Below are 26,920 nucleotides of genomic sequence, written 5' to 3'. Positions count from 1 at the left end.
TATGCTATTGAATTTTAACAAAGTACATGTATTTCAAGTCCTTTATTCACAATATTTTCAGCACTATATTAGCTTCTCTCAAAACATATTGTTTGTTTTAATTTTATACAACATTTCCAAAACAGGACAGTGCTTGCCTGAATAACACGTGTTTGACATATACATCACAGCTACTATCTGGTAAACCAAACTAAGATACATACTTTGGTATAAAAAAAAATCATTCTTATTCAAGAAACCATGTGTAGACAAATAATGTTCAAAAAAGCTAAAGATCAGTGTTACATAAAAAAACATTCAGTATACAACACCTAAAGTCTTCTCTTCTGTGTACTTATGTACAACACTGAAAGAGAAAGCAAAAAAAAGTGAAACAGGATTCTCCAGTTTAAAATTAAAATACTAAACACTAGAGCAAACTACCTACTGAGAACAGATATTTATGAGAACTACTGTGAAGAAAAAGACCAGAGAAAACATATCAACTTTTCAAAAGGAAATATCATGCTTAATTGATGTAAAATACTGTTTCATAAACTTTGTTGTGGCTCCAATTAATTTGGACATGAAAGATATCCAAAAACAAAGGCTTTGATTCAGTCAATTTTCAGAGAATGGTTTTTAAATAATAATTAATTTCTTAAGAGATGAGTTAATTTGCAAGAATTGCCTTACATTTAGCAGTCCCAATATATCCCTGTCCGAAGTCATTAAAACATCTAATGATATCAAAATCATTAAAATTTGCTTATTTGGATATTTTGTCAAATTATTTCCCTCACGAGTTTTTAATAGGGCATCAGGACAGTAAATTATTTCAGGAGGGATTATGCCTGATACAGAGGGGTACCTTTACTTAATTTTAAGAATATTTTATTTAAAATTGAAAAGGGAATGCACAATCAGAAAAGTTTCCAAATACAGTACAACTGATAGTCTGTCTTTTCCCTCAAAATCTACTTTGCTCAGTAACACAACTGAACTCTTAAATGATGTTTCAGTAGACTAGAACAAAAGCAAACTCTCAACCTATAACAAACAAACAAACTCTGCTGTGCAGCAAGGGAAATTTTTCAATGAGATCAGATAAAGTTAGATTTTTACTTTCATGTGCTTGCAAAGCTAGGCTTACAACTATACCTACAGCAAGCCTATCTAAGGTAAAGCAATGACACTTTTAAAATGTTAAATTTCTTCCAAAAATATGATACTAAATGAAAAGAAAAAAAACCAATTACCCACAGCAAGCCTATCAAAGGTAAAGCAATGACACTTATAAAATGTTAAATTTCTTCCAAAAATATGATACCAAATGAGAAGAAAACCAAACAGGCAAAAGAAAATAAAACAGGAGAAAGCATGGGATCACACAGACTGAAGTTACAGGCAGAGACTTCACTTCAAAAGATCTTAAGAAACAACACATAGGCAATTTTATTTGCCAATAAAATAGAAACTAAATTTTCATATCTTACTATGAAAGAAAAACCAATTTACCATTGTTGCCTCGAATAAATGCATCTCCATATTTGTTCTTAAGTTGACCATTTACATATTCTTCTGTTTGTTCCAAAGCGATGTTCATATACCCATCCAAACAAGCTAAAACACCTAGCAAATTATCAGACAGATGCAATGAAAATATATTCCAATTCAGTCCTAGAATGCTGAATATACATGGTTTCAATGTTGAGCTATACAATTTGTTAACAGTTTGCAAACTTTAGGGACCCATTCACTAAAACTGACTATTAAAACTAAATTAATACTAACTTCAAATGCAAGTTTATAGTTTAGCCTGATAATTGTGTGGATAGACAATTTATCTCAAGTAGCATATTCAATGTCTTAACTGAGAAAATAATAATAAAAATCCTGACACATCCATGCCATAGAAGAAAATGGTAACATCAAATACGTGAAAGCCTTTATCACTGTAAGAAAGGTAACTATTTATCAACAGTCGAATCTAAAACTGAAACGCTGAGGATTCAAATTCATTTCACAAGAAACCACATTTGCTAATTTCCCTACACACAAGTACAAATGTTCCCAGCAGCAAGAACTCCCCATCACTAAAATTAGGGATATTAATTCTTTAAAAGGTGTTCCTGTCCTGCTTGTTCTTTTCAAGTCAAAATAGGACAAAAGTCAGGTCAAAACAGCACAGCACCATGTCAACGCCAAGGAATAGTAATGATCTTTCAAGAATCACTGGACTCTGGCATGGTTCCACAGGACTGGAAAACTGCAGATGTCTCTCCACTCTTCAAGAAGGGAAGGAGGCAGAAGAAAGAAAATTATAGTTCGCCTGACCTCAGTGGTGGGAGGATGTTGGAGTCGATTGTTAAGGATGAGGTTTCGGGGAACACGTGATAAAATGGGACAAAGTTAGCATGGTTTCCTTAAGGGAAAATCTTGCCTGGCAAATCTGTTAGAATTTTTTTGAGGAAATAACAAGCAGGATATAGAAAGGAGAATTGGTGAATGTTGTGTACTTGGATTTTCAAAAGGCCTTTGACAAGGTGCCACGCATAAGGCTACTTAGCAAGATTAGACCCAATGGTATTAGAGAAAAGATGGAAAGAGCTTTAGCTGATTGGCAAGAGAAAAAAGGGAGCCTTTTCTGACTGGCCGCTGGTGACTAGTGGTGGTCCACAGGAGTGGTATTGGGACTGATTCTTTTTACGTTGTGTATCAATGATTTGGGTAACGAAATTGACGGCTTTGTGGCCAGTTTGCGGACGATACAAAGAGAGGTGAAGATGTAGGTAGTGTTGAGGAAGCAGGGAGGCTGCAGAAGGAATTAGATTAGGAGAATGGGCAAAGAAGTGGTAGATGGAATGCAGTGTCAAGAAGTGTGTGGTCAAGCACTTTGGTAGAAGGAATAAAAGCATAGACTGCTTTCTAAACGGGAAGAAAATTCAAAAAATCAGAGGTACAAAGGACCTTAGGGTGCTTGTGCAGGATTCTCTAAAGGTTAACTTGCAGGCTGAGTCGGCAGTGAGGACTAGAATATAAAAAGAAAGATGTAATGCTGAGGCTTTATAAGGTACTGGTGAGGCCCCACTTGGAGTATTGTGAAAGGATGCGCTGACACTGGAGAGGGTTCAAAGGAGATTCACTAAAATGATTCTGGGATTGAAAGGTTTATCATATGAGCAGTGTTTGACGGCTCACGGCCTGTACTTGCTGGAACTTAGAAGAATGAGGGGGGATCTCATTGGAACCTATTGAATGTTGAAAGGCCTGTGTAGAGTGGATGTGGAGAGGAAATTTCCAATAGTAGGGGAAGACTAGCACCAGAGGGCATAACCCCACAATAGATGGATATCCATTTAGACCAGAGATGAGAAGGAATTTCTTTTGTCAGAGGGTGGTGAATTTGTGGAATTTGCTGCCACAGGTGGCTGTGGAGGCCAGGTCACTGGGTGTATTTAAGGCGGAGGTTGATAAGATTCTTGATGTCAGGGTGTAAAAGGTTACGGGAGGAAGGCAGGAGAATGGGGTTGAGAGGGAAATTGATCAGACTCAAAGGGTCAATCAGTCAACATCAAATCGCAGAGCAGACTCGATGGGCTGACTGGTCTAATGCTGCTTCAATATCTTATGGACAGCCTTAATATCGTTTTCTACACTTCTCAATCTGTAACACCATGAACGCACAAGATCTGGTCATTATAAACTGAGGTTCGCCTGGGCTTGCTGTATACAAACCTCTTGTACATTCCAGTTTACAACTCTGACTACAATGTAAAGCATTTTGGGCTATCTCAAGATGTAACAGGTGACAGGCATTCAAGCCTGTCACTCGTGAGTACCTCGGTAATCCACACCCGAGTTCAGCTTGACCACCACAGGTCTCCCTATAATCTGCTTTAGAAAATCACTGGGCGTTTGCTTTCGCAGGCTCATTTTGTGTCCTTACGCCGAAGTACCTGCAAGAGAAGAGACCCAATAACAGCAGCAACAATAATTCAAAGAGGAGGTTTTGTAGAAGTGAAAAACATTTCAGTAATTTATAAATCTTGCTGAAAAGCTGGAAACAAACGCAGGGGAATGGGTGGATTAGGGAGCACAGAGAAAAACTGTTGAGAACACACTAAAAGATTTCATCGAGAGTTCTGTGTTTAGCTTTGGGGGAGAAAACAAATGTTCTGAATTTTAAGCACAAACTTTAGACTCAGTAGAACTCACAACTGCGTCGCAAAGGAGTACATTCTAACCCACACCCGGAACTTGAGAAAATGATCCTCCATTATTTAGCTGAAGCAGTAAACTAGACCTCCATCTACCAGCAGCAAAATATTCAGAGATAGCATTTAAAAGCAGGGAAATTGTTGTGCGCATTCACGCACAGGATGTGGGCACCAACACTTGGAAACCTTCTCACATTATCATGGTAACAGTAAATGCCTTCAAGCTTTGCCGTCTGTGTTGTTAAGCAGTAAGATTCAAAACTTAACCCAGCAACAAAAGAACTTAATGTTTCTAAGTGGCCTGTGAAGGAAATCGGAGCATGACACTGCTGTGGCTTTTCCCTGTAACCAAGGTGCATTCATGTCAGGCAGAATGATCCCTACTGGAATGGCAGCTTAGGCTGGCAAACAGGATGCCAGCGAATGAGACTACTGCGTCCTGCTAAACTGAAATACTCAAGTGTGTTAGAACTGCAGTCAGCCAGATAAACCAAGATGATTCCATCACATCTCCATACCTGGCCTCATAGGTGGATGAAAAGTTTTGGGGTGTCAAGAAGTTACTCGTTAAAGTACATGGGGCCTGACCTCCTTGTAACCATGTATCTGTGCATCTGGTCTAACTACATTTCTCATCAAGGGTGATCAGAGCTCCTATAACTTCCAGAGCAGGGGTTCCCAACTTTTTAATGCCACAGACCATTAAGCAAAGAGTCCGTGGACCCCAGGTTGGGAACTTCTGTCCTAGGACGTTAATGGTGGTTAAAGGGAGGCGGTAAGACTTGCTGGAAATGGCCACTGCCTAGCACTTGTATGACAAACATTCTGTTTGTCACTTATTAGCCCAAACCTCAATGTTGTAGAGATCTTGTTGCAGACTTTTTTTTTGAGAAGTTCTGAACTGATTAGTACTTCGCACAGTCATTAACTATTCTCATTTAAGACAGAAATAGCTGAAAAGAACTGAACAGAGGAGGTAGCCCCACAGCATCATTCTGAGTTGGTGGTGGGAATAACACCACGATGTCGTGAGTTAGATGCTGTGGTAGCATTGAGGTTAGTGTAGTGCTATTGCAGTTCAGGGCGTTCCAGGGTTCAGAGTTTAAAGGTGGCACCATCCTGTAAGGAGTCTCTGTGCAATGTGAGGGTTTCCCCCTGGGTGCTCCAGTTTCCTCCCACAGCCCGAAGACGTATCGGGTAGGTTAACTGGTCATTGTAAATTGCCACGTGATTAGGTTAGGATTAGTCAGGGTTGCTGGGGAGATATGGCTCGAAGGGTCGGTTGGCCCTACTCCACACAGTCTCACTAGATAAATAAATAAACCACATATCCAATCTCACAATTATTTTACTTCTCGTGGATGATTCTGAAGTTTTCCCTCAATTCCCATTGACTTTAATTTTCCAGAGTTCTTTGATCACTTGACCCTCCAAATGGCCCCTTGGTGTCAAAAGTAATCACTTTCACTTCATGATTGAATGTCTAGGGCAAGGTTAAAATTAGGTCAGGCGCTCTGCTGGAATTCAAACGAGTGTTAGTAAGCAGGTTACAGGTGAGGATTAAAATTAGAATTCCTGTTTTGAGGACAGGCATATCGAGCAGTGCTGCATCGCTTCTCTCTAAATGAGGGCTGATCTACTGGCTTAATGGTGATGGTACAGTGAAGGATGTCCGCTCGTGAGGCTATAGAACTGGTACAGGAGACTCTGGTGCGTCATGGATGTCCACAGGTTGAGAATCCATGAAATTCATGACAATAGGTATGTGTTAAAACATGAGGAGGCTGGTGTCAGTGTGAAGTTTGGCTTTATCTCTGAAAAGACTACTCCTAAAAATACCATCATGGAGAGGTGTGAAAGGTAGATTGGGGAGGACAACGTTAAGTATTATTTCTCTCATTAACTACAAGAAGCCTAGTTGGACAGCTTTTTTTTTTAAAAAACAATGTCTTGGCCAGCTCCAACAGTAGCGCTACAACTAAATCATTCCTGTTGCACTCTGAGCTGCCGTATATTGCAATCCCAAGGACACTGCACCTCTTGTTGCCCTAGGAAAATTTTGCTAACTGGTGTTCAACTTGAAGGCATGCTTGATTCATCAGCTGTAGAAGTTTGGCAACTGCTATCAACAGATTTCAAGTCCCCAGTCACCCTTTAGAAAAAACACTAAAATAGACCATATGGTCATTGATTTTGCAGGCATTCCTGGGAATGGAGGAAAGTAAAATAACAGGTATTGCATCTCCTGAATTTGCATGGGAAAGAACTGTGAAAAGGGGAATGGATATTGAGAAGGTTGGGAGAAGATTCCTTTGGAATGCTGAAAGGATAGGGAAGGGAAACTCATGTCACATTTAAGATATTGCACATTGCAAAGAACACAATTGAAATGGTGGGCTAGAAAGTAAAGACAAGGGGGTCTTATCTTTGCTCACCTTGGGAAGAGGCAAGAGCAGAGCTCTGACAACTAAGTTGAAGGGAGGTCACAATTAAATAAAGAGAAACTATCTCAAAAATGGTGCTAAGGAAGGAGCTGTCATCAGAAAAGATGCAGCAGAGTCAGAGAAACAAGGAGTTTGTAAATAGAGTCCTTACAGGAAGCAGGAAGGCACAAGGTTTAGCCAAGCAAGGGCAGGAGAATCTGTAGGCTTGTAATGAATACTGGTCACTAACCTTGGAATGAGAAATAGAGGGGAATCATTGGAAATGGACCTTGAGAGGGCAGGGTGGCAACTAGTGAAGATAATTAAATTACACGAGAGGAGGAAGCGAAATCAAAACACAGTCAATACACAAGGAAGAGTTAAGAGGACCCCACACTCTTAAGTAGGAATGAAACAAAGTATTGTTCAGATTCCACCAATACTTACAATTCAGACCTACACATGCTCCCACAGTTACATTATTTATTTGGAAACTAACTGAAGGGGAAGTTGACGAGTAAGAGAATGATTTAGAACAAGCGGGGGAGGGGGAGGCAAGCAAACAGGTCATTTCTCTTCAAGGAAAATGCAAGGACATCCTGATGTGGGAAAAAGGTGTAAAGGGACAGGACATTCATAGGAAAAATTTTGCAGTCGGAAATGAGAAGATATTAAAGTGCAAGAGGATGCCAAACGTACCAAAAACACAAGCAGGAAAAGACCGCGTAAAGGCAAAAAGAGCAGAATGAGCGTAAAAAGGATTAAGTTTAGTGGGCAAGACTGAAGCAATGGACGCATTGTTTTTGTACCTTGCGACGGAGATTGAGGGGGTTTGAGCATGGATACAAGGGCTTTGAGGCTAAAAACCGTTAATATCTCTTTTTTTTAAAAAGCACACGAGGTGAATGATTATATACGACACAGTTGTCTAATGTCACGTGAAGCTAAAAAAGGATCTAGTGCTTTCACGGCGAATAGGAATTCGTCACGAGAAGTTATTTCCATTTTTGAGACAAACTATGAAAGAATATGCAGTCCTCGACCATAAGCAGCAATTTGGGTGAACAATACTTAATCATCGAAGGGGCGGCTAGCTCAACACACAATGAAATGCAGAGTAAGGAAGTGCCGATAACATAAAATGGGAGAATCTGGTTGTGGCTGGGAGTCGACATCAGCACAGAAGCTTTTACAAAACTATAGGCTGCCTGTCTAATAAAAGCAGTCACGACTCGTACGAACAGGTAGGGCAGAGCTGCTGAAGGCCCGAGTAAGTGCTCAGCGATTGGCGAGGGAGCGGGTCTCCGAACCTGCCGCCACCCCGAGAGAACAAACCGAGCGTTCACTTACAACGCGCCGCTGAAATCGATCCGGACGTGGCCCGACCCGTTTCGAACCTGACACCCGGATCCCGGATCCCGAATCCCGGACTGATTCGACCACCGCACGGCCTAGGCAGTTCCGACCTCCGACCCCCAGCCAACCCACCAATCACACGCCTGAACACCCATCCGCCGCTGTTACAGAAGCCTCGCTGGGACAAGATTAAAGTCAATTCATGTTCCTTAAAAATGGCGAATTATTTCTCGCAATAAAGTTACAGCGTTTAAACAAGTAAAACTCTTGAAAAGTTGCAGTTTTTTTCCCTCTTTTGTTTTTTTTTCGCCAATGTTTAAGGCAATTTGCAAACGATAAGCAGAGTGCCAGTGCCATATTTAAACTCGCGGACGACACCGCAGTCGTGACGAATCAGCATTCAGGAGGGAGATTGAAAATCTGCTCAGTGAGGCCCTAGCAGCAACAACCTCTTACTCAAAGTCAGCAGGACCAGAGTGCTGAATAGTGACTTCAACAGGGGGAAACCAGAGATCCCTGAGCCAGTCCTCATCGGGGTCAGCAACTTCAAATTACCTCGGGGGATCTGACCCGGGCCCAGCACGTAAGCGCCATTACAAGGAAAGCACGGCATCGCCTCTGCTTTGTTAGAATCTAAGCTTGCGAAGATTCAGCGTCTCATCTAAAGCTTTGACAAACTTCTCGTTGCGCAGTGGAGAGAAAATTGGCAGATGGTGGAAATACAAACAACACACACAAAATACTGGAAGAACTACTTCCCATTACAACATTCAGTCCATGGCCTCTTCTATTGTGATGAGGCCACACTGAGGTTGGAGGAGCAACACCTTTTATTCCGTCTGGGTAGCCTCCAACCTGATGGCATGAACATCTATTTCTCGAGCTTCCAGTAATTGCCCCTCCCCTCTCCTCCCCCATTCCCTCTCTCGCCTTGTCTCCTTACCATCCCATTAACTCCCTCTGGTGCTCCTCCCCCTTCCCTTTCTTCCGTGGGGTCTTTAGCCCTCTCTTATAAGCTTCTCCTTTCTGCAGCCCTTTATCTCTTTCACTAATCAACTTCATCCCTCCCACTGTCCTGGTTTCAGCTATCACCTGCCACCTTGTACTTCTTCCTCCCCTCACCCCACCTTCTCACACTGACCTCTCATCTTTGATTCCAGCCCTGATGAAGGGTCTTGGCCGGAAACGTCAACTGTTTACTCTTTCCCATAGATGCTGCCTGGCCTACTGAGTTCCTCCAGCATTTTGTGTGTGGTGCAGCGGGGAGTATATTGACTGGCCACATCACAGCCTGGAATGGAAACACCAATGCCCTTGAATGGAAAAGCCTACACAGAGTAGAGAATTTAGCTCAGTCCATCATGGGCACAGCCCTCCCCACCATTGAGCTCATTTATGCGGAGTGCTGTCGCAGGAAAGTGCATCCACCATCAAACACCCCCTTCAGACCATGCTCTCTTCTCACTGTTGCCGTCAGGAAGAAGGTGCAGGAGCCTCAGGACCCACACTATCAGGTTCAGTTATTATCGTTCAACCATCAGGCTCTTGAACCAAAGAGGATAACTTCACTCACCCCTTCACTGAACAGTTCCCACAACCTATGGACTCACTTTCAATGACAATCTCATTTTCTAGACATTTGTTGCTTAGTTATTTATTATTATTATTTGATTTTTTATTTGTTTCTTTGTACTTGCAGTAATGCCCATAAGAAAATGAATCTCAGGGTTGTATACAGTATATGTACTTTGATAATAAATTTGCTTTGAACTTTGATGAAGCATACAATTTTCAAGCTGCAGCTTGGTGTTCAGGGGCTCCCAAGAGCCTGGTGCTGTGTGCTGTGTGCTGTGCAGGCTGGTGCAGCCGCTCGGTGCTGAGATGAGGGTCTCAGAGCCGTACCCTGACTGCTCAGGTGTGTGTGCCCATTGTTGGGAACTGGCAACACTTACTGCCTGTGTTGACAACCTGGCCAGATCCTACACTCTGTTTCTTTGTACGTTTTGATGTGATGCGACTTGCTACCTTTCACTGTATGCCTGCACAGCTCTCTCGAGCTTGAGACTCTGGTAGCCAGCTGAGTGGTTGATAGCAAGCTTGTTATAGTGGAGAAATCATGGCTCAGAGGGGCAGGGCCAGCTTCGAAAATAAATTCCAAATCACTTGGGATTCTCCCCTAGGGACATACCTTCCCTATCCATGACTTTGTCTTTTTGTTGCCTCTGTAACATCGATATTAGAATTCCCTCGCCGTATGCACTGCAGTATGTTAAGTAAATGACTTCTCACCATGCCATTGGTGAATAGAGCAAGCACCAATTCTGAATGGAGAGAAGCCTGCATTCTCATTGTGACACAGTTTGCATGTTCTTGCCCCTCTGTTACTGATCGAGTTATAGTCTCCTTCTGCACAGATGGAAGTCATAACTGGACAAATAACATGGCCAATTTCTTCTGTACTTAAAATGACAATCAAAACCGTACAATGTTAACCGATCATCTTCTGTTTGCTTTTGACTGTCATGCTTTTATGCAATGGTTCTCCAATGGCTGTTATCAAAATGATGGATAATCAGTACTTTCAGTGGAGGACATTGTGGTTGCCATGACCAACATTGGGCCTGGATGTACTGAGTGAGTTTCAGCAGTCTAGGCTAGCTGGCTGATGAGCAATCTTTGCCAAAAGAAGGAGTTCACACCCTCATGCACAAGACACATTCAATATCTAGCTATAGACTTACTGAGGGGCAATATATGTTTTCCACAAAGGTGCCAGCTAATTACTAACTCCAGCATGGAGAGTTTAACCACCACCCCTTGCCAACCAATGATACTGTCATCACTGAATTTCCACGATGAACATGCTAGGGATCACAACTGAACCAAACCATGTGGCTCTTGTAACCAGTGGCTACAAGAGCAGTTCAGTTGGATATTTTGTAATAAGTGACTCACCTTCTGACACCTAAGGATTTTTTTTTATCATGCACAAGGCACACATCAGGAGCATGATGGATTACTCTCCCTTTGCCTGCGTGTGTATGGCACCAACAGCTCTCAAGAAGGCTGACACCATCTTGATTAGTAATGCATCAACCAGCCTAAACATTGATTTTCCTCTCACAGTAGAGTGCACCTCCTGTAAAATAAACTGAAGTTACCTACTGTAATAGCACCTCTTGCACCTACAACTTCTACAGCAAGAAAAACAAGGGCAGCAAGTGCAAGAGACTACTACTATCAGAAGGTACTCCTTCAAGCCACATATTATCCTAACTTGGAAATAAATCACAGATCCTTCACATATAGTTCCTGGAAATTGCTCCCCAGTAGGCATACCTTTACCCCAAGAACTGCTGCAGTTCAAAGCATAGGTCACCATCTCCGTTTCATGGTTATTTATGAATTATCTAGACCTAACACAAACTGGAAGGGGCCTGTTGGGGTGGCAATGCTGCAACCAGTCACTTGCTGTCATATGGAAGAGGAAACTAATGCAAACTACACACATCAAAGCAGGACATCTAACTAAGCAATGTACTGGAAGACAAATTTCTAGGGTGCTGAGATACTTGTGAAATCTATGGGACCAGAGAACATAATGACAGCAGTATGGCCTTAGTTGGAAGCAAGCTGACTTTGGATGCCAGAAGCCAGAATCACCAGTGCAGCCATCTGATGCTGGTTGAATTCTGTTTGTGTTATAATGAATACTAGAAATTCTGCCCTCATAGATTGACACCATTTAACTGCCGGATGGGAGGAACTCGAGGCTCCACAGAAAGCCATTGGCAAGGTTGGAGTTGAACCTGAGCCTAGTTATCTCATGTAGGCAATGCTGTGTGAATGTTCTTCAACTTTTGTCTGTCGGCTGCTCTGCCCTCTGAAGTGATATGGGACCTTACCCTTCAAGAAGCTGATATAAGACCTACCAATTCCTCCTCACCTCACCAGGCTGCAGCTTATTTGTATCTCATGACTCATTGCATGTAATCCAATTTTATAATATCTGCAGAGCACCAGGATCAGAGCCATTGGGACTAAACAATTTTCAGATGTTGTGTCACTGTGTCTACTTTTCTATTTTTTTAACAAAGTTTAGTTAAAAGGTTTCACTTATAAAAACAAAAAGAAATCAGAATTTCAAAAGTGCGAGAGAAATCATTTGCTCCTTCAATAATATAAATAGGAAGATAACATTTAAATGAGACAGGTGGGAAATTCATTCCACACCCTCTCAGCTAAGAAATAGTTCATGGTGTCATGGGATAAGAAAAAGGAAATAACAAATATAAAATAACTTTTTGAAAGACTTTTTAAAAAACTTTTTGCAACTAAGGAGGTACCTTTGAAATCCCCGTTATAGTTTTGGGAAACCTCACAACCAGGCTCTGCAATCCAATTTGCTGTAAAACCCAATAAGATAGTCAGAAAGAAATCAGATTGAATGATGTTGAGGGATTGATATTGGTCAGAGTATTGAGACAAATTGCTGCCCAGATTTGGTCAATGTGAACTTATTTCCTTCAGACCTTGTGAGAAAGTATCGAGCTGCCACTTTCTGTGTTGATTCTCCTGTAGGTTGAAAATTGGTGGAAGAATTATTTGCATCAGTTATTGAGAATTTCCAGTGACTATCTCCCATAGCTATAATATTTGATTATGAGAAGCGCTGTTCGGGTTAACTGAGATCAGGAACATACAGTCATAAGAACATACGAAATAGCAGCAGGAGTAGGCCACCTGGCCCATTTGGCAGTGAATGAGCAATGATTATCAGTTAGAGAAATAACTTGGGCAACACAGTGGCACAGATAGAAATCATTGCCTCACAGCACCAGATCTTAAAAAAGCGGAAAGAGGAGTAGGCCAACTACTCCATTGAACTTGCGCCACCATTCAATAAGGTCATGGCAGATCCAGCTGTAGACTCAGCTCCACCTATCTACTCTTAATGAGAACAAATATATCTTACTGTGTCTTCAATATATTTAATGAGGTAGCCTCCACTGCAGAGAATTCCACAGATTCACTACTCTGAGAAAGAAGTTTCCATCCAAAATCTACTCCCCAAAATCTTGAGGCGATGTTCCTTAGTTTTAGTCTCACCTACCAATGTAAGCACCTTTCCTGCCTCTACCTTATCTATCCCATTAATAATATTATATATTTCAGTAAGATTCCCTTTCCTTCTTCTGAATTCCAGCTAGTTTAATCCTACGTGACTCAACCTCTCCTCATAGGCTAGCCCCCTCACCTCCAGAATCAACCTGATGAATCTCCTCTGCACTGCCTCCAAAGCCAGTATATCCTACCTCAAGTTAGGAGACCAGAACTGAGTACTCCAGGCGCGGCCTCACCAGTACCCTACATGGTTGCAGCTTAACGTCTCTGCTCTTAAATTCAATGCCTCTGGCAATGAAGGTCAACATTCCATTTGACTTCTTGATATTCTGTTGCACCTGTAACCCAGACTTTTGCGATTCATGTACAAGCACTCCCAAATCTCTTTGTACAACAGCTGAAATCTTTCAAAACTTAAAATGATAATCTGAACTTCTATTTTTCCTTCCAAAGTGGATGATCTCATATTTACCTATATTGTACTCCGTTTACCAGACTCTGGTCCTCTCATGTAACCTGCCCATATCTCTGCAGACTTTCTGGATCCTCTGCACAGTTTGCTTTTCCACTCAATTTAGTGTCATCTTTACTAGCGCCCACAGGAAATCCACATGGTGAATGGGAAAATGTGCAAACTCCACATCTGAGCTGAAAAACAAAATTGCATTACTGGAACTATTAAGGTAATATTGCTGTTCCTTCCGACATCAAACAAGTTCTCACAATGGATTCAGAAGACACAGATTATTTGTTATAGAGTTAGTCAAGCAAGATCTGGAACATCTGGGATGATAGAAAATGAACTAAATATGATGTTAAAAGATACGATAAAAGCATTAAAATTCTTTCTAACAGATCCTCTGTCTATTCTGACAGAATCATACGAAACAAAAACTCTGATATTTATTTGGCTCTGAAACGAACAGGAGTGTGTCAGAATTTCTAATTGGGAAACCTGGAAATATTGGTTTCCTGGACATCCTGTTGAAATTAACTATAGGATGTCCTCTTCTTAAGCAGATTTTACACCCTAAAATAACAACTGCATTAATGTAGTATGGGAATGGGGGCAGGGCTGGTTGCAGAGGACTTGGGAAAGGGGAGGGTACCAATCATATTGTGAGGTATACTAGTCAGATTTGGTTAAACTGGGGAAATCAGAGATGTGGTCTTGGGATTGGGAATAATGGGACAGAATGCGTCAGATGGGGATCTGGTGGATGAGAGACTGAGGGTAGAGAAATTGGAGATATTGTTTCATGGAGACTATAGTACCACTTGGGAGGAGGGATGAGTGTCTCAACTACTCAATAATGTAACACCCCTCAGTAGATTTAAAGAAGTTTCTCCTCTGTTTCCTATTTGGATTATTTTTAGTGACTGTGCTATATTATTGGTTCCTAGTTTTGGTTAATCCAGATTTGGGGATCTCTTCTTTGTATTTGCTTTATCAAATAACTTCATAGTTTTCAAGATAGCTCTTTCTTTTATCTTTTTTTTAGAAAGCCTGACCAGTTTTTTTTTCCTCATAGCTATAACCCCTCAGTTCTGGTATTTTGGTTTTGCCGTGTACCTGAAGTCAATCCAGAGTTGAGAGGTTGCATGAAAGGTTTCTCTTGAAAACCATTATTACAAAATGACATTACCCGATTATCATTGATTTAATACCAGGAAGATGACTGGAGCCATGGGTTGAAATTATATGGTTCACTTTCATAGTAAGTACATTAGTTCTGCACTTTGACCTTTTGATTTTGCACTTGCTTATAAGAAAATGTTACTCATAACTGTTGTTCAATCTGTGACATAGTTCAGCTAACTGGCTGTGAACCTAGAAGGGATCTCACAGGTGTTAAAATGCCTGTCATCATCTGTCTGGAGAGATACTTGTATGACACAAGACACTACACCTGACAAGCCAGCCTTCCCAAAGATTAAATTACAAAATAGTGATATGGAATGTAAGTGTGCTGAATTTTGATGAAATGGTATCAAAGGGGTTGATTAATGGTAATAATAAACACTCTTTCCAGGGAAAATCATGATCAAAAAATTCCTCTTGACACAAATGGTTAATTCTGCAAAGAATTTAGCAATACATTCTCTTTCAAGTAAAAGTTTGTTCAATTTGAGTTCAAAATATTTGTGTTATAAATCTTCCCTCCTGATGGCGCTGGTTCACTATGGTAGTGTTTCAATTGTAGTGGTCAGTGTTGAAAGAATATTCTTCATTCTTGTGCCTCAACAGTGTCTGTTTATCACTGCAATTTGTTTCTTTTCCTCTTCTTATGACTTGCTTCAACTGGATTTCTATAGGTTCTAAGGAGATCCATGATCAGACCAATGAGGGGTCCTCGTATAGGCAGAGACGAGGCACTAGGTGGCAAATTTAGAAGTGCTGCACCCCCTCTGCATCTAATGTAGTCCTCCATGTGTTCTCAACAAATGGGTTCTGGGTGCTCAGCATCATCATTGATGCTCTTACTTCATCAGCTGGTGATTCCCGTGAATGAGTGGGGAGAAGCCATAAGATGGAGGAGCAGAACTAGGCAACTGGGCCCATTGAGTTTGCTCCACCATCATGACTGAATTATTATCCCTCTCAACCCCATTCTCCTGCCTTCTTCCTGTAATTTTTCACGCCCTGACTAATCAAGAACCTATCAACCTCCGCCTTAAATATACCAAATGACTTGGCCTGCACGGCCATCTGTGGCAATGAATTACAAAGATTCACCATCCTCTGGCTAAAGAGATTTTTCCTTTTCTCTGTTCTAAATGGATGTCCGTCTATTCTGAAGCTGTGTCCTCTAGTCCTAGACTCTCCCGCCATAGGAAACATCCTCTCCAGAGTCATCAAACACTCGTCATGTGACAATCCTTTCAGTCCCAGAATCATTTTTGTGAACCTTTCTTGAACCTACTCCAGTATCAGCACATCCTTTCAAAGATAAGGGGCCCAAAGCTGCTCACAATACTCCAAGTGAGGACTCACCAGTGCTTTATAAAGCCCCAATATTACAGCCATGATTTTACATTCTAGTTCTCTTGAAATGAATGCTAGCATCATGCTTGCCTTCTAGACCACCTTCCTTAGGGAATCCTGCAAAAGGATTCCCAAGTCCCTTTGCACCTCAGGTTTTTGGATTATCTCTCTATTTAGAAAATAGTCTACCCTTTATTTTCCTTCTACCAAAGTGCATGACCATACACTTCCTGACACTGTATTCCATCTGCCACTTCTTTGCCCAGTCTCCTAATCTGTTAAGTCCTTCTGTAGCCTCTCTACTTCCTCAAAAATTGCCTGTCCCTCCAACTATCTTTGTATAGTCCGCAAACTTTGCAACAAAACATTAATTCTGTCATCCAAGACATTGACATATAACGTAAAAAGAATCGGTCCCAACACAGACTCCTGTGGAACACCACTAGTCACTGGCAGCCAACCAAAAAAGGCTCCCTTTATTCCCACTCTTTGCCTCCTGACAATCAGCCATTGCTTTCTCCATATAGTAACTTTCCTGTAAAACCATGGGCTCTTAGCTCGTTAAGCAGCCTCATGTATGGCACCTTGTCAAAGGCCTTCTGAAAATCTAAATAAACAACGTCAACTGTTTCTCCTTTGTCTATCCTGCTTGTTATTTCTTCAGAGAGTTCTAACAGACTTGTCAGACAAGATTTCCCTTGAGGAAACCATGCTGACCGTGGCCTGTTTTATCATATGTCTCCGAGCATCCCAAAACCGCATCATTAACAATCGACTCCAACATCTTTCCAACCACTAAGATCAGACTAACTGACCTATAATTTCCTTTCTTCTGCCTTTCTCTCTTCTTGAAGTGTGACATTTGCAATTTTTAAGTCTTCCAGAACCATTGTAGAATCTATTGATTCTTGAAAGATCATTATTTAATACTGCCATAATCTCTTCAGCCTTCTACTTCAGAACCCTAGAGTGTATACCATCTTGTCCTGGTGACTTATCTATCTTAAGACCTTTCAGTTTCCCAAAAACCTTCTCCCTAGTAATGGTAACTTCACTCAGTTCTAACTCCTGACACTCTGAACTTCCACCATTCTGCTTGTGTCTTCCACAGTGAAGACTGATGCAAAACACTTATTCAGTTCGTCTGCCATTTCCTTGTCCCCCATTACTACCCCTCCAGCATCGTTTTCCAGTGGTCCTATATCCACTCTCACCTCTCTTTTAACATTTTATGTATCTGTAGAAATTTTTGGTATCCTATTTTATATTACTAGCTAGCTTACTTTTGTATTCCATGTTTTCCTTCTTAATGCCTTCTGTTGGTTTTTAAAAGCTTCCCAATCCTCCAACTTCCCACTAATTTTTGCTCTATTATATGCCTTTTCTTTTGCTTTTACGTTGGCTTTGACTTCTCTTGGTAGCCACGTTTGTGTCATCTTGCCTTTAGAATGCTTCTACCTCTGTGGGATGTATATATTTTGTGCCTACCAAATTGCTTCCAGAAGTTGCTGTGAATGGTACAGAGGAGATGTCAGGGGTAAGTTCTTTATGCAGAGAGTGGTGAGTATGTGGAATGAGCTGCTGGTGGCGGTGGTGGGGGTGGAAACGATAGGGTCTTTTAACAGACTCCTTGGATGCCTATATGGAGCTTAGAAAAATAGAGGGCTATGAGTAAGCCTAGGTAGTTCTAAGGTAAAGATATGTTTGGCACAGCTTTATGGGCCGAAGGGCCTGTATTGTACTGTAGGTTTTCTGACTTTAGCTTCTTCTTAAATTCCAGGGTGAATTCGATCATAGTATGATCACTTTGGCCTAAGGATTCTTTTTCCTTAAGCTCTCTAATCAATTCTAGTTCATTGCATAATACACAATCCAGAACAGCTGATCCCCTTGTGGGCTCAACCACGAGCTGCTCTAAAAAGCCACCTTGTAGGCATTCTAGAAATTCCTCCTCTTGGAATCTGCCACCAATCTGCCTACATATTGAAATCCCCCATGACTATCAGAATATTGTCTTTATTACATGGTTTTTCTATTTTCCCTGGAAATTTATATCCCACTTCCTGTTGATGGCCTGTATAAAACTCCCATCAGGGTCTTTTTGCTCTGTAATTTCTTAACTCTACCCACAGGATTCTACATCTTCTGATCCTATGTCACCTCTTTATAAGGATGTGATTTCGTTTTTTACCAACAAAGTCATCCTATCCCATTTTCCTACCTGCCTGTCCTTTCAACACAAGGTGTATCCTTGGATGTTAAGGATACAATTATGATCTTCTTTCAGCAACATCTCAGTGATACCCAGTGTCATACCTGCCAATCTTTAACTGTGCTACACAACCATCTACCTTATCCTGTACACTATGTGCATTCAAATATAGCACCTTCAGTGCTGAATTCATCACCTTTTTCCATTTTACGCCCATGATACTCTTCACCTCATCTCACTGATTCCAATTTTGCCCTAGCATCTCCCTGTGCTTCCTCACAGTCTCACTGCACCTGGCACCAACTTGTCTATCAACTGTCCCGTCCTCAGCCTTATCACTTCAGTTCCCATCCCCTTGCCAAATTAGCTTAAACCTTCCCCAACAGCTCTAGGAAACCTGCCTGCATGGATATTGGTCCCCCTCGGTTTCAGGTGTAACCCATCTTTTTCTGTACAGGACATACCTTCCCCAAAGAGATCCCAATGATCCAGCAAACTGAAACTTTGCCTGCTGCACCACTTCCTCAGCCATTCATTCATCTGCATCATCATCCTATTCCTGCCCTGACTTGCACATGGCACTGGGAGTAATCCAGAAATTACTACCATTCTTCGGCCTTTGCCTTAACTCCCTATACTCACTGTGTCAGACCTCTTGTGGCTGAGGGGAATGGCCACAGGGAAACCCTGCACTGACTGATTAATCCCCTTACTTCTCCTGGTGGTCACACACCTACCATCTGAAGCCTGCCCTCTGGGTGGGACCACCTCAGGAGCGACTCACCGATGAAGATTTCAGCTTTCTGGATTGTCCAGAGTGCAACCAGCTCCAGCTCCAGTTTCTTGACTTGGTCAGTCAGGAGCTGAAGTTGGGTGCACTTCCTGCAGATGCTGACATCAGGGTGACCATTAAGTACCCTGAAATCATACCTCTCACAAGAAGAGAATTCCACTGACAGCACTACATTTCTGCCTATACTTGTTATGCCTCTAGCTTCTCAAACTTAAATTCTAGCCTGTGCCTGCGCTTGCCCAAACCTGTTGATCCAAATCATGAACACTCTAACATTGTTCTCTCACACAATGGGTGCTCCGCTCAAACTCCACTTCTTTTTATTGGTCCTTCCTAATTAACCCTAGTTTCTGTTAACGCAAGCAAACAGATAAGTCCCGATGGGGCCCGCTGGCTTTTTAAAACTGGTGCATCAATTCCAGAAGGAACCATCTCCAACTCACTCCACGATCTCCAGCTCTGCAAACAAATATAACAAGGGATGTTGTACTTTCTCAAACAGGTTTTGAGAATATTCTTTAATTATTTTCTCTGACCACATGTGCGACACTATGTGACAGAATTCAGACTACAGTGTCTGTTTTGGGAGACTGGTATTAAGTTCCCAAGACTATGGTATACACGCTCCTAGAAGACAGCAGCACAGCTAATGTAGATGAACTGAACACTCTGATGAGGGAGAGGGAGAAGTGGAGAGTCCGTCATCGTGCCTGACGCCGGCCACCTAGGCCTGAGTCGACGTAGTAGTAGTGGTATTAAGTTACTGAACAACATGACCAGCCCTTTGGAGCTACTTGGGTGTGATTAAGTTTAATCTCGTATTTGTTTGGGAGAAGATGTTGCAATTGGTTAGCCTTTCCTGCCAGTGGATTTGAAGCACTGTTCAATGGTGGCATCTCTCAAGAAGCAGAGGGGAGGGCAGGTATCAGTGGTGGATCAAGAGTGTTGTGCTGGGTTGAACTTAAACACTACTTTCTGTGATGATTTTCATTTCTGATAGGTAGATCATGATATGGGAAATGATCATGTTTTCCAGATCACAAGACCAGAAGACATAGGTGTAGAATTAGGCTCACCTTCCACTATGCCATTCCATCTTGGCTGATTTATTATCCCTCTCAAACCCATTCTCCAGCCTTCACCCCCTAACCTTTGATACTCATTAACCTCTGCTTTAAATATACCCAATGACTTGACCATCACAACCATCTGTGGCAATGAATTCCACAGATTCTCCACCCTCTGGCTAAAGAAATTCCTCTCATCTCTGTTCTAAAGGGACATCCTTCTATTCTGAGACTGTGCCCTCTGGTCCTAGACTTCCCTACTGTAAGAAGCATCCTCTCCATATTCACTCTACCGAGGCCTTCAGTATTTGATAGGTTTCAGTGAAATCCTCCCTCATTCATCTAAACCCCAGCAAGTACAAGCCCAGTGTCATCAAACACTCCTTATACATTAACCCTCTCATTCACATGAACCTCCTCTGGACGCTCTCCAATGCCAGCACATCCTTTCTCAGATAAGGGGCCCAAAACTGTTCACAATAATCCATTATCATAGACCTTGATTGTCAAAGGGCCATTGTGGGAGTTTGCAAGAGAAGCTATATTCCACAAACTTTAAGTCCTTCTCATATGGTTTGGTGAGTTGATGATGACTTGGAGCTCAGCTTGAGAACAAACACATACAATATGATAGCATCATGTACTGTATTTACTGCAACTCAGTGACTAAAGTCTGTGTGAGCTTGGTTTTTGAGTAGAGGAAGCAGATCAGCTCTACTTCCTCTGGAAGCTTATTGGAAGTAATGTGCCACACTCCAGCAATAAAGATTGTGAAACATGTTGGGGCGGTGATGTGCACTGAGAATAGATCTGTAGTGGGCTGACTGGTTTAGATCTTGGTCTGCCTGTCATCATGAAGTAGATCTAAGATGATGACAAATTTCTTCAATTAGTCAAATGTGAGAAGCACAGTCTTCAGTTCCTCTCAGTTTTCACAGTCAAAATCTTTGTGAAGCCATAAATAGTAGTTGACGCTGCTCCCTGTGTTTCCTAGGAGTTGTTTTATGGTGCAGATCATATTCCTCATGCTTCTGAAGGCATCCAGACTACAACTTGGGCAGCAATGCTTCAGCCTTTTCAAGCAGATAGATGAGGAAGGTCCTGACCAAGATTTTCCCTGTAACAAACAGCAAAAAAATGGTTTATTGATGCCACAGTCAGATTTATTTACTTTCTTGAAGATGATCATGAGCAGAGCTTCTTCAACATTCTCTGACAGGTCCTCTTCTTTTCCCCTATTGTGCAAGAAGATTTTTTTGCATTTGTTCCTCCATGTTTTAGAACCTGCAGGGATATTACCTGCTCTAGAGTTCTTCCTATTTTGCAGTATTCATTTGACATCTTGGTCAACATTGACAATTAGACTGGGCTGAATGATTTACTGTGGAATGGAGTCAAGGATGTTCATGTCAAACCTGGAACTACTTTTCAAAGTGCTTCTTTCAGCAGGTGTTGCAGGGATTACCTCATTGAAAGATGAAAGGACTTGATAGAGTGGATGTGGAGAGGATGTTTCCTATGGTGGGAGAGCCTAAGGCTAGAGGACGTAACCTTAGAATAGAGGAGCGTTCTTTTAGAAAGGGGATGAGGAGGAATTTCTTTAGCCAGAGTAGTGAATTTATGGAACTCTGTGCCACAGATTACTGTGGAGGCCAAGTGTTTATGTATATTTAAGGCAGAGGTTGATAGATTCTTGATTGGTCAGGGCATGAAGGGATATGGGGAGGAAGCAGGAGATAGGGGCTGAGAGGAAAATTGGATCAGCCATGATGAAATGGCACAGCAGACTCAATGGGCCAAATGGCCTAATTGTGCTCCTATATCTCATGGTCTTATGGTCTTTACACCATCTTTCATAAGATCCCCTCCGACCTTGGCACTCAGCATGACAGGCCTTTGAAGTAGCCAGTCTTGATAACATTGGAGGCACCATGCATGTCATGGTTTAGTGATATCCTGCACCTCCTGTGCTCTCTAGGCCCCCAACTTTCCTTAGGTCACAGATTTTTTGTTAGTTCCTCAGCCTTCAGATGCTTGTGGAGTTTTTCTCTTGAGACATGCTGGAAGTTTCAATTAAAGCACAGCTTTGCAGATAATTAGCTCCAAGATCTCAGATCATTCTCCTCTGCTAACTTCTGTTGAAGGAGCAAAGAGTCCCATCACACGTGCTAATTGTGGTGGGCTTCTATAGCGCCAACACCGCATCTTCTTTTGGTTGTGGATTCTCATGTTACGTCTGAGGCACTCTCTGAGGAAAGCTATCTTTATAGATTTCTTGAGATGATCTATGTACATCAAATTTCTTGTGACATCGTTTGAGTCACAACTTTTGTTTTGGGACCAAGCTGAGAGAGATAACAGAATGGATAGAGCAGTGGATAGTCCAGCAGTCACCAGCTCTTGTGGTGTGGGGAAGTCAGATACTCTTGTGGTTTCTCACTTGCATAACTATTGTGCAAAACTTGGATAAATCTGTGCACAACATAGATTGTATCTGGATCATCATAGCCACCATGTCTTACTATGTCACTGGTTAGTGTTAATGTCTTGTTAATCTCTTTGGTTGAAAATATTTTGAATTTAATACCAAGCCATTAGGGTACGTAAAATTTTGTATTGTTTTTATGGCACAGATCCCAGTATATTCAGCATCAAGAAGTATTACAGAAATAACATTCATCAACAAATTCCTTGGCAACATAAGGGCGAGTGTGAAACGTAATCCTCTTCACTCAAATATATTTTTCCCAGTGTTTTGCAAATAATATTAAAGTACATCTCCATGGCCAACCTTAGTTGCCTCTTGGTGGACACATTTAAATGTGAACCCAAGCAATAGATGTTTTGGTGGGTTTTATGACCATCTGAGTTTGGCTGCACGAGCCATTCATGCAAGGGTATCTTTCAACAGGAAACACTGAATATCAGAAACTTTACATGGATAGGAAAGGGTTACAGAGATATGAGCCAAATGCAAGCAGGTGGTGTTAGCTTTGATAGGCATCATGGTCAACATGGGTGAGTTGGACTTGTTCCATGCTGTATAACTCAATGAATCTATGAAACTAAACTCAGATGATTTGATCCATCCAAGCCCAGGTATAGCAGCATTGCAACACTTTGTGAGCTAAGATTAGCTAAGTGACTATATCTGGCATATTAGCCTAGATCGAGCAGTCATCAGTGAAACCCTGTGACGTTTACCACTCATCTTGAAAGTGTCTGTCTGCAAAGTTCTGACTATCTCTGCCTTGCAACTTCAGCTTTTCTTCATGTTTTGTAGTTTCTGATGGATATCAATTTTAAAGGACTGTTGCAGGGCCTTAACTCAAAATACTAACAATTCTTCCCCTCCCCCGCCCCACAACACATACTGCTCAATCTACTGAGCTGTTCCAGCAATTTGCATTTTGCTCCAGATTTCAGCATCTTCAGTTTCTTGTGAATCAATTTTAGACAACAGTGATCTCAGTTTGTAGAAGTAGCTAATCATACCTCCAAGATAACAAGCCAGGGGTTAAAATATATAAGGCATCAAATCTCCTACTTCTATTTCCTATGCTCCCATATCTTAATTATATATTTTGAATATAACTTTCCAAAGACAGATTGCAATACCAATGAATCTCTTCAACATTTATGTCATTCGGAAAGCATTCATAACTTCAATCAACCAGTATACCCCACACCACAATTCTGAATACATCCTGTGTGGACCTTGAAGTCCTGTTTATTAATCTTTGTATCCAACAGCTTCTCAGATTCATGATACAAAATGGAAATGCATCAGAATAGTTAGCAAGGTACAAAGTTTAACCATTAACTGTTAAACATTTCAAAGATCTGTGGTATGAAATAGCACCTTTTTTATTGATAATGCAGCTATAGTTAGTAACCATGAAAATAAGAACATAATAGGAGCAGGAGTAGGCCATCTGGCCCGTTGAGCCTGCTCCACCATACAATAAGATCATGACCTGGCCATGGATTCATCTCCACCTATCTGCCTTTTCCCATAACCCTTAATTCCCCTGCCATGCAAAATCTATTCAACCCTACCGTAAATATATTTAGTGAGATAGCCTTCACTGCTTCATTGGGCAGAGAATTCCACAGATTCACCACTCTCTGGGAAAAGCAGTTCCTCCTCATCCTTATCCTAAATCTACTCCCTGAATCTTGAGGCTATGTCTCCTAATTCTAGTCTCACCTACCAATGGAAACAACTTTTTTGCCTCTATCTTACCTATCCCTTTCATAATTTTATATGTTTCTATAATATCTCCTCTCATTCTTTGGAATTTCCAGGCGACTCAATCTCTCCCCACAGTCTACCCCCTCATCTCTGGAATCAACCTGGTGAACCTCCTCTGTACTACCTCCAAAGCCAGTATATCCTTCCTCAAGTAAGGAGAGCAGAACTGCACGCAGTACTCCAGATGTGGCCTCACCAGTACCCTGTACAATTGCAGCAGAACCTCCTTGCTCTTAAATTCAACCCTTCTAGCAATGAAGGCCAACATCCCATTTGCTCTCTTGATAGCCTGCTGCACCTGCAAACCAACCTTTTGTGATTCATGTACAAACACTCCCCGGCCCCTCTGCACAGCAGCATGCTGCAAGTTTTTACTATACAAATAGTAATCTGCTCTTTCACTTTTCTTTCCAAAGTGGACGACCTCGCATCTACCAACATTCAATTAATGTGTACTGTAATTAAAATTTTGATAGTAATAAAATCTGAAGAAAGTTAAGCAAAATGTAGTAAATACAATTGCAATTAAATATAACATACAGAAAACCATGAAGAGTTCCATAGGCACTAAAATTATTAGGCAGCACAATACATCCAAAGATGTATTTGAGCTGAACACCATGAACAAAAGACCGATGGAACAGATATACAAAAATAGATAACGAAAAAGGAGGAATGCAAACACCTCAAGAACAAAATAAGCAACTACAAACTTTTTAAGATATGATCTGACCCAGAAATCAGAAAACAATCTGTCTGTTTTGTGGTGTTTCACATTGAATTAATCACTGCCAATGTTCCTTTACCTCTTGTCAAAAGCATTTCTCTTTCACAAGTACCGATGAATGATGATGTTAAGATGCAGCTCCAGGGATGATCCAGGTAGAAAAACATATCTCAGAAAAAGTTTGGGTGCAGTTGTTATGATTGAGCACCTGAATAACAGTCAAAAACATTCAGTGACCTTTCGCAAGTATTGTGCAAGTCTGGAACAAGGACATCCTCTTCTCACCTGTGAAACAAATTGTTCTCATAAACAGGATGTAGTTATTAAACATCTTCCCTTGCTAAAAGACAGGAAAAAAATAGAATTTAATAATAATGCGTTGGGCATTGTGACTCATGAAATTTACTGTGTTGCCCTCCGAGGAGTTTCCAAGCTCAATAGCATTACTTCAGGGAACAGCTGTCTTTAAATTTACACTCCCTCACACCCCCAGGAGATGAGAAATTTGGGAAATTCTCAAATTTCCAATCATTTCCAATCAGTTCCAATCATTTTAGGAACAGAGTGGCGATAATAAGGGGCTTAGAAAAAAAGACTATGTTCCCATCACAAATCTTGCAGTAGGGGGAGGTGTATTACACAGACACGTAAGTATAAAGTGGAATTGCTTTTTGTTTTGGAAACTTGTGTGCACCGTAATCCTATATTTTCAGTATATCATAAATGATAAGGTGAAAAAATTAGAGTTAAAAAATAAAACAATTATTGCTTGAAAATATAATGTAAGTATCATAAATTGTATGGAGACACAATCCTGAAGAAGGGTCCCAACCCAAACATTGACTGTCCATTACTCTCCAGACATGCTGCCTGACCTGTTGAGCTCTTTTGTGAAAACTGTACAAAGATTAAAGAAAGATTAACCTTATTCTTCACGTGTACGTCGAGACATTGAGACATGCAGTTGAAATGTGTTGTTTGCATCAGCAACCAGCGCAGTCTGAGGATGTGCTAGTGGCAGCCTGCAAGCGTCACCATGCTTCCAGTGCCAACCTCTAACTACTGACCCCAGCACACATGTCTTTGGAGTGTGGGAGGAAACTGGAGCACTTGGTGGATATCTATGTGGTCACGGGCGGAACATACAATCTCCTTACGAACAGCGGCAGGAATTGTAACTCGATCTTCTGACTGCTGGCTCTGTAGAGCAACTGCCCTACCGTGCTGCTCTAAATTTCCATTATCACGTATAGGAAAGTATCAGAATCAAGCAAGAGAGTGTCAGCGAATCGCAGATCCCAATGACTGAACTATTCAATTATTTCTTCAAGTGCACGTATATTACCTTATGGGAGGGGCATAAATTACTTATATATGTAGGACCAACAAGGGAAGAAAGATCTGACTTTATAATGCAGTTAAAGCGAGTTTAGAAATCTATTTTGGCCAAATGTATGTTAACTGTCCTAATTCAAATGAGGGATATAACTGCTTGTGACCAAAATGCTCTTCATGCTTGGCTCAATTAGTATAATTCTCATCTTTGAAAGAGAACATTGCAAATTCAAGATGTGCCCCTCCAGTAAGACAATGACTTTGAATAAACACTTCAGTATCACACTGAAGGAAGAGTGAAATTTTTCAGATGAAAGTAAACCAACTTTACCTTAACCCTGACACCCAACACGTGAACCAACCATCTACCTCCACAGATGCTGGCTGACCTGTTGATTCCTCTGGCATTTAGTTTTTTTGTTCCAGATTACAGAATCTGCATT

General features: G+C 41.3%; 1 protein-coding gene across 2 annotated transcripts; it reads right to left on the bottom strand.

Annotated features, from left to right (window-relative positions):
* Positions 1–25,360, bottom strand: lsm6 (LSM6 homolog, U6 small nuclear RNA and mRNA degradation associated). Of its 2 annotated transcripts, XM_063046447.1 has the most exons (5): positions 25,222–25,360; positions 13,575–13,750; positions 3,822–3,938; positions 1,498–1,611; positions 1–346 (listed from the first exon to the last, which is right to left on the bottom strand). In XM_063046447.1, the coding sequence occupies exons 3-5, from the start codon at positions 3,913–3,915 to the stop codon at positions 312–314; spliced, it is 243 nt and encodes an 80-aa protein (XP_062902517.1). In that variant the 5' UTR covers positions 3,916–3,938; positions 13,575–13,750; positions 25,222–25,360; the 3' UTR covers positions 1–311. The 2 variants fall into 2 exon arrangements, with proteins under 2 accessions (XP_062902517.1, XP_062902516.1); XM_063046446.1 differs by lacking the exons at positions 13,575–13,750; positions 25,222–25,360 and adding an exon at positions 7,973–8,125 and having other exon boundaries at positions 6–346.
* Between the last annotated feature and the right edge of the window lie 1,560 nt (positions 25,361–26,920).

Source organism: Mobula hypostoma, chromosome 4 (assembly GCF_963921235.1).
Source record: "Mobula hypostoma chromosome 4, sMobHyp1.1, whole genome shotgun sequence".
Taxonomy (NCBI): domain Eukaryota; kingdom Metazoa; phylum Chordata; class Chondrichthyes; order Myliobatiformes; family Myliobatidae; genus Mobula; species Mobula hypostoma.
Note: the sequence above shows the minus strand (reverse complement) of the source record. Positions and strands in the feature narration are given on the sequence as shown.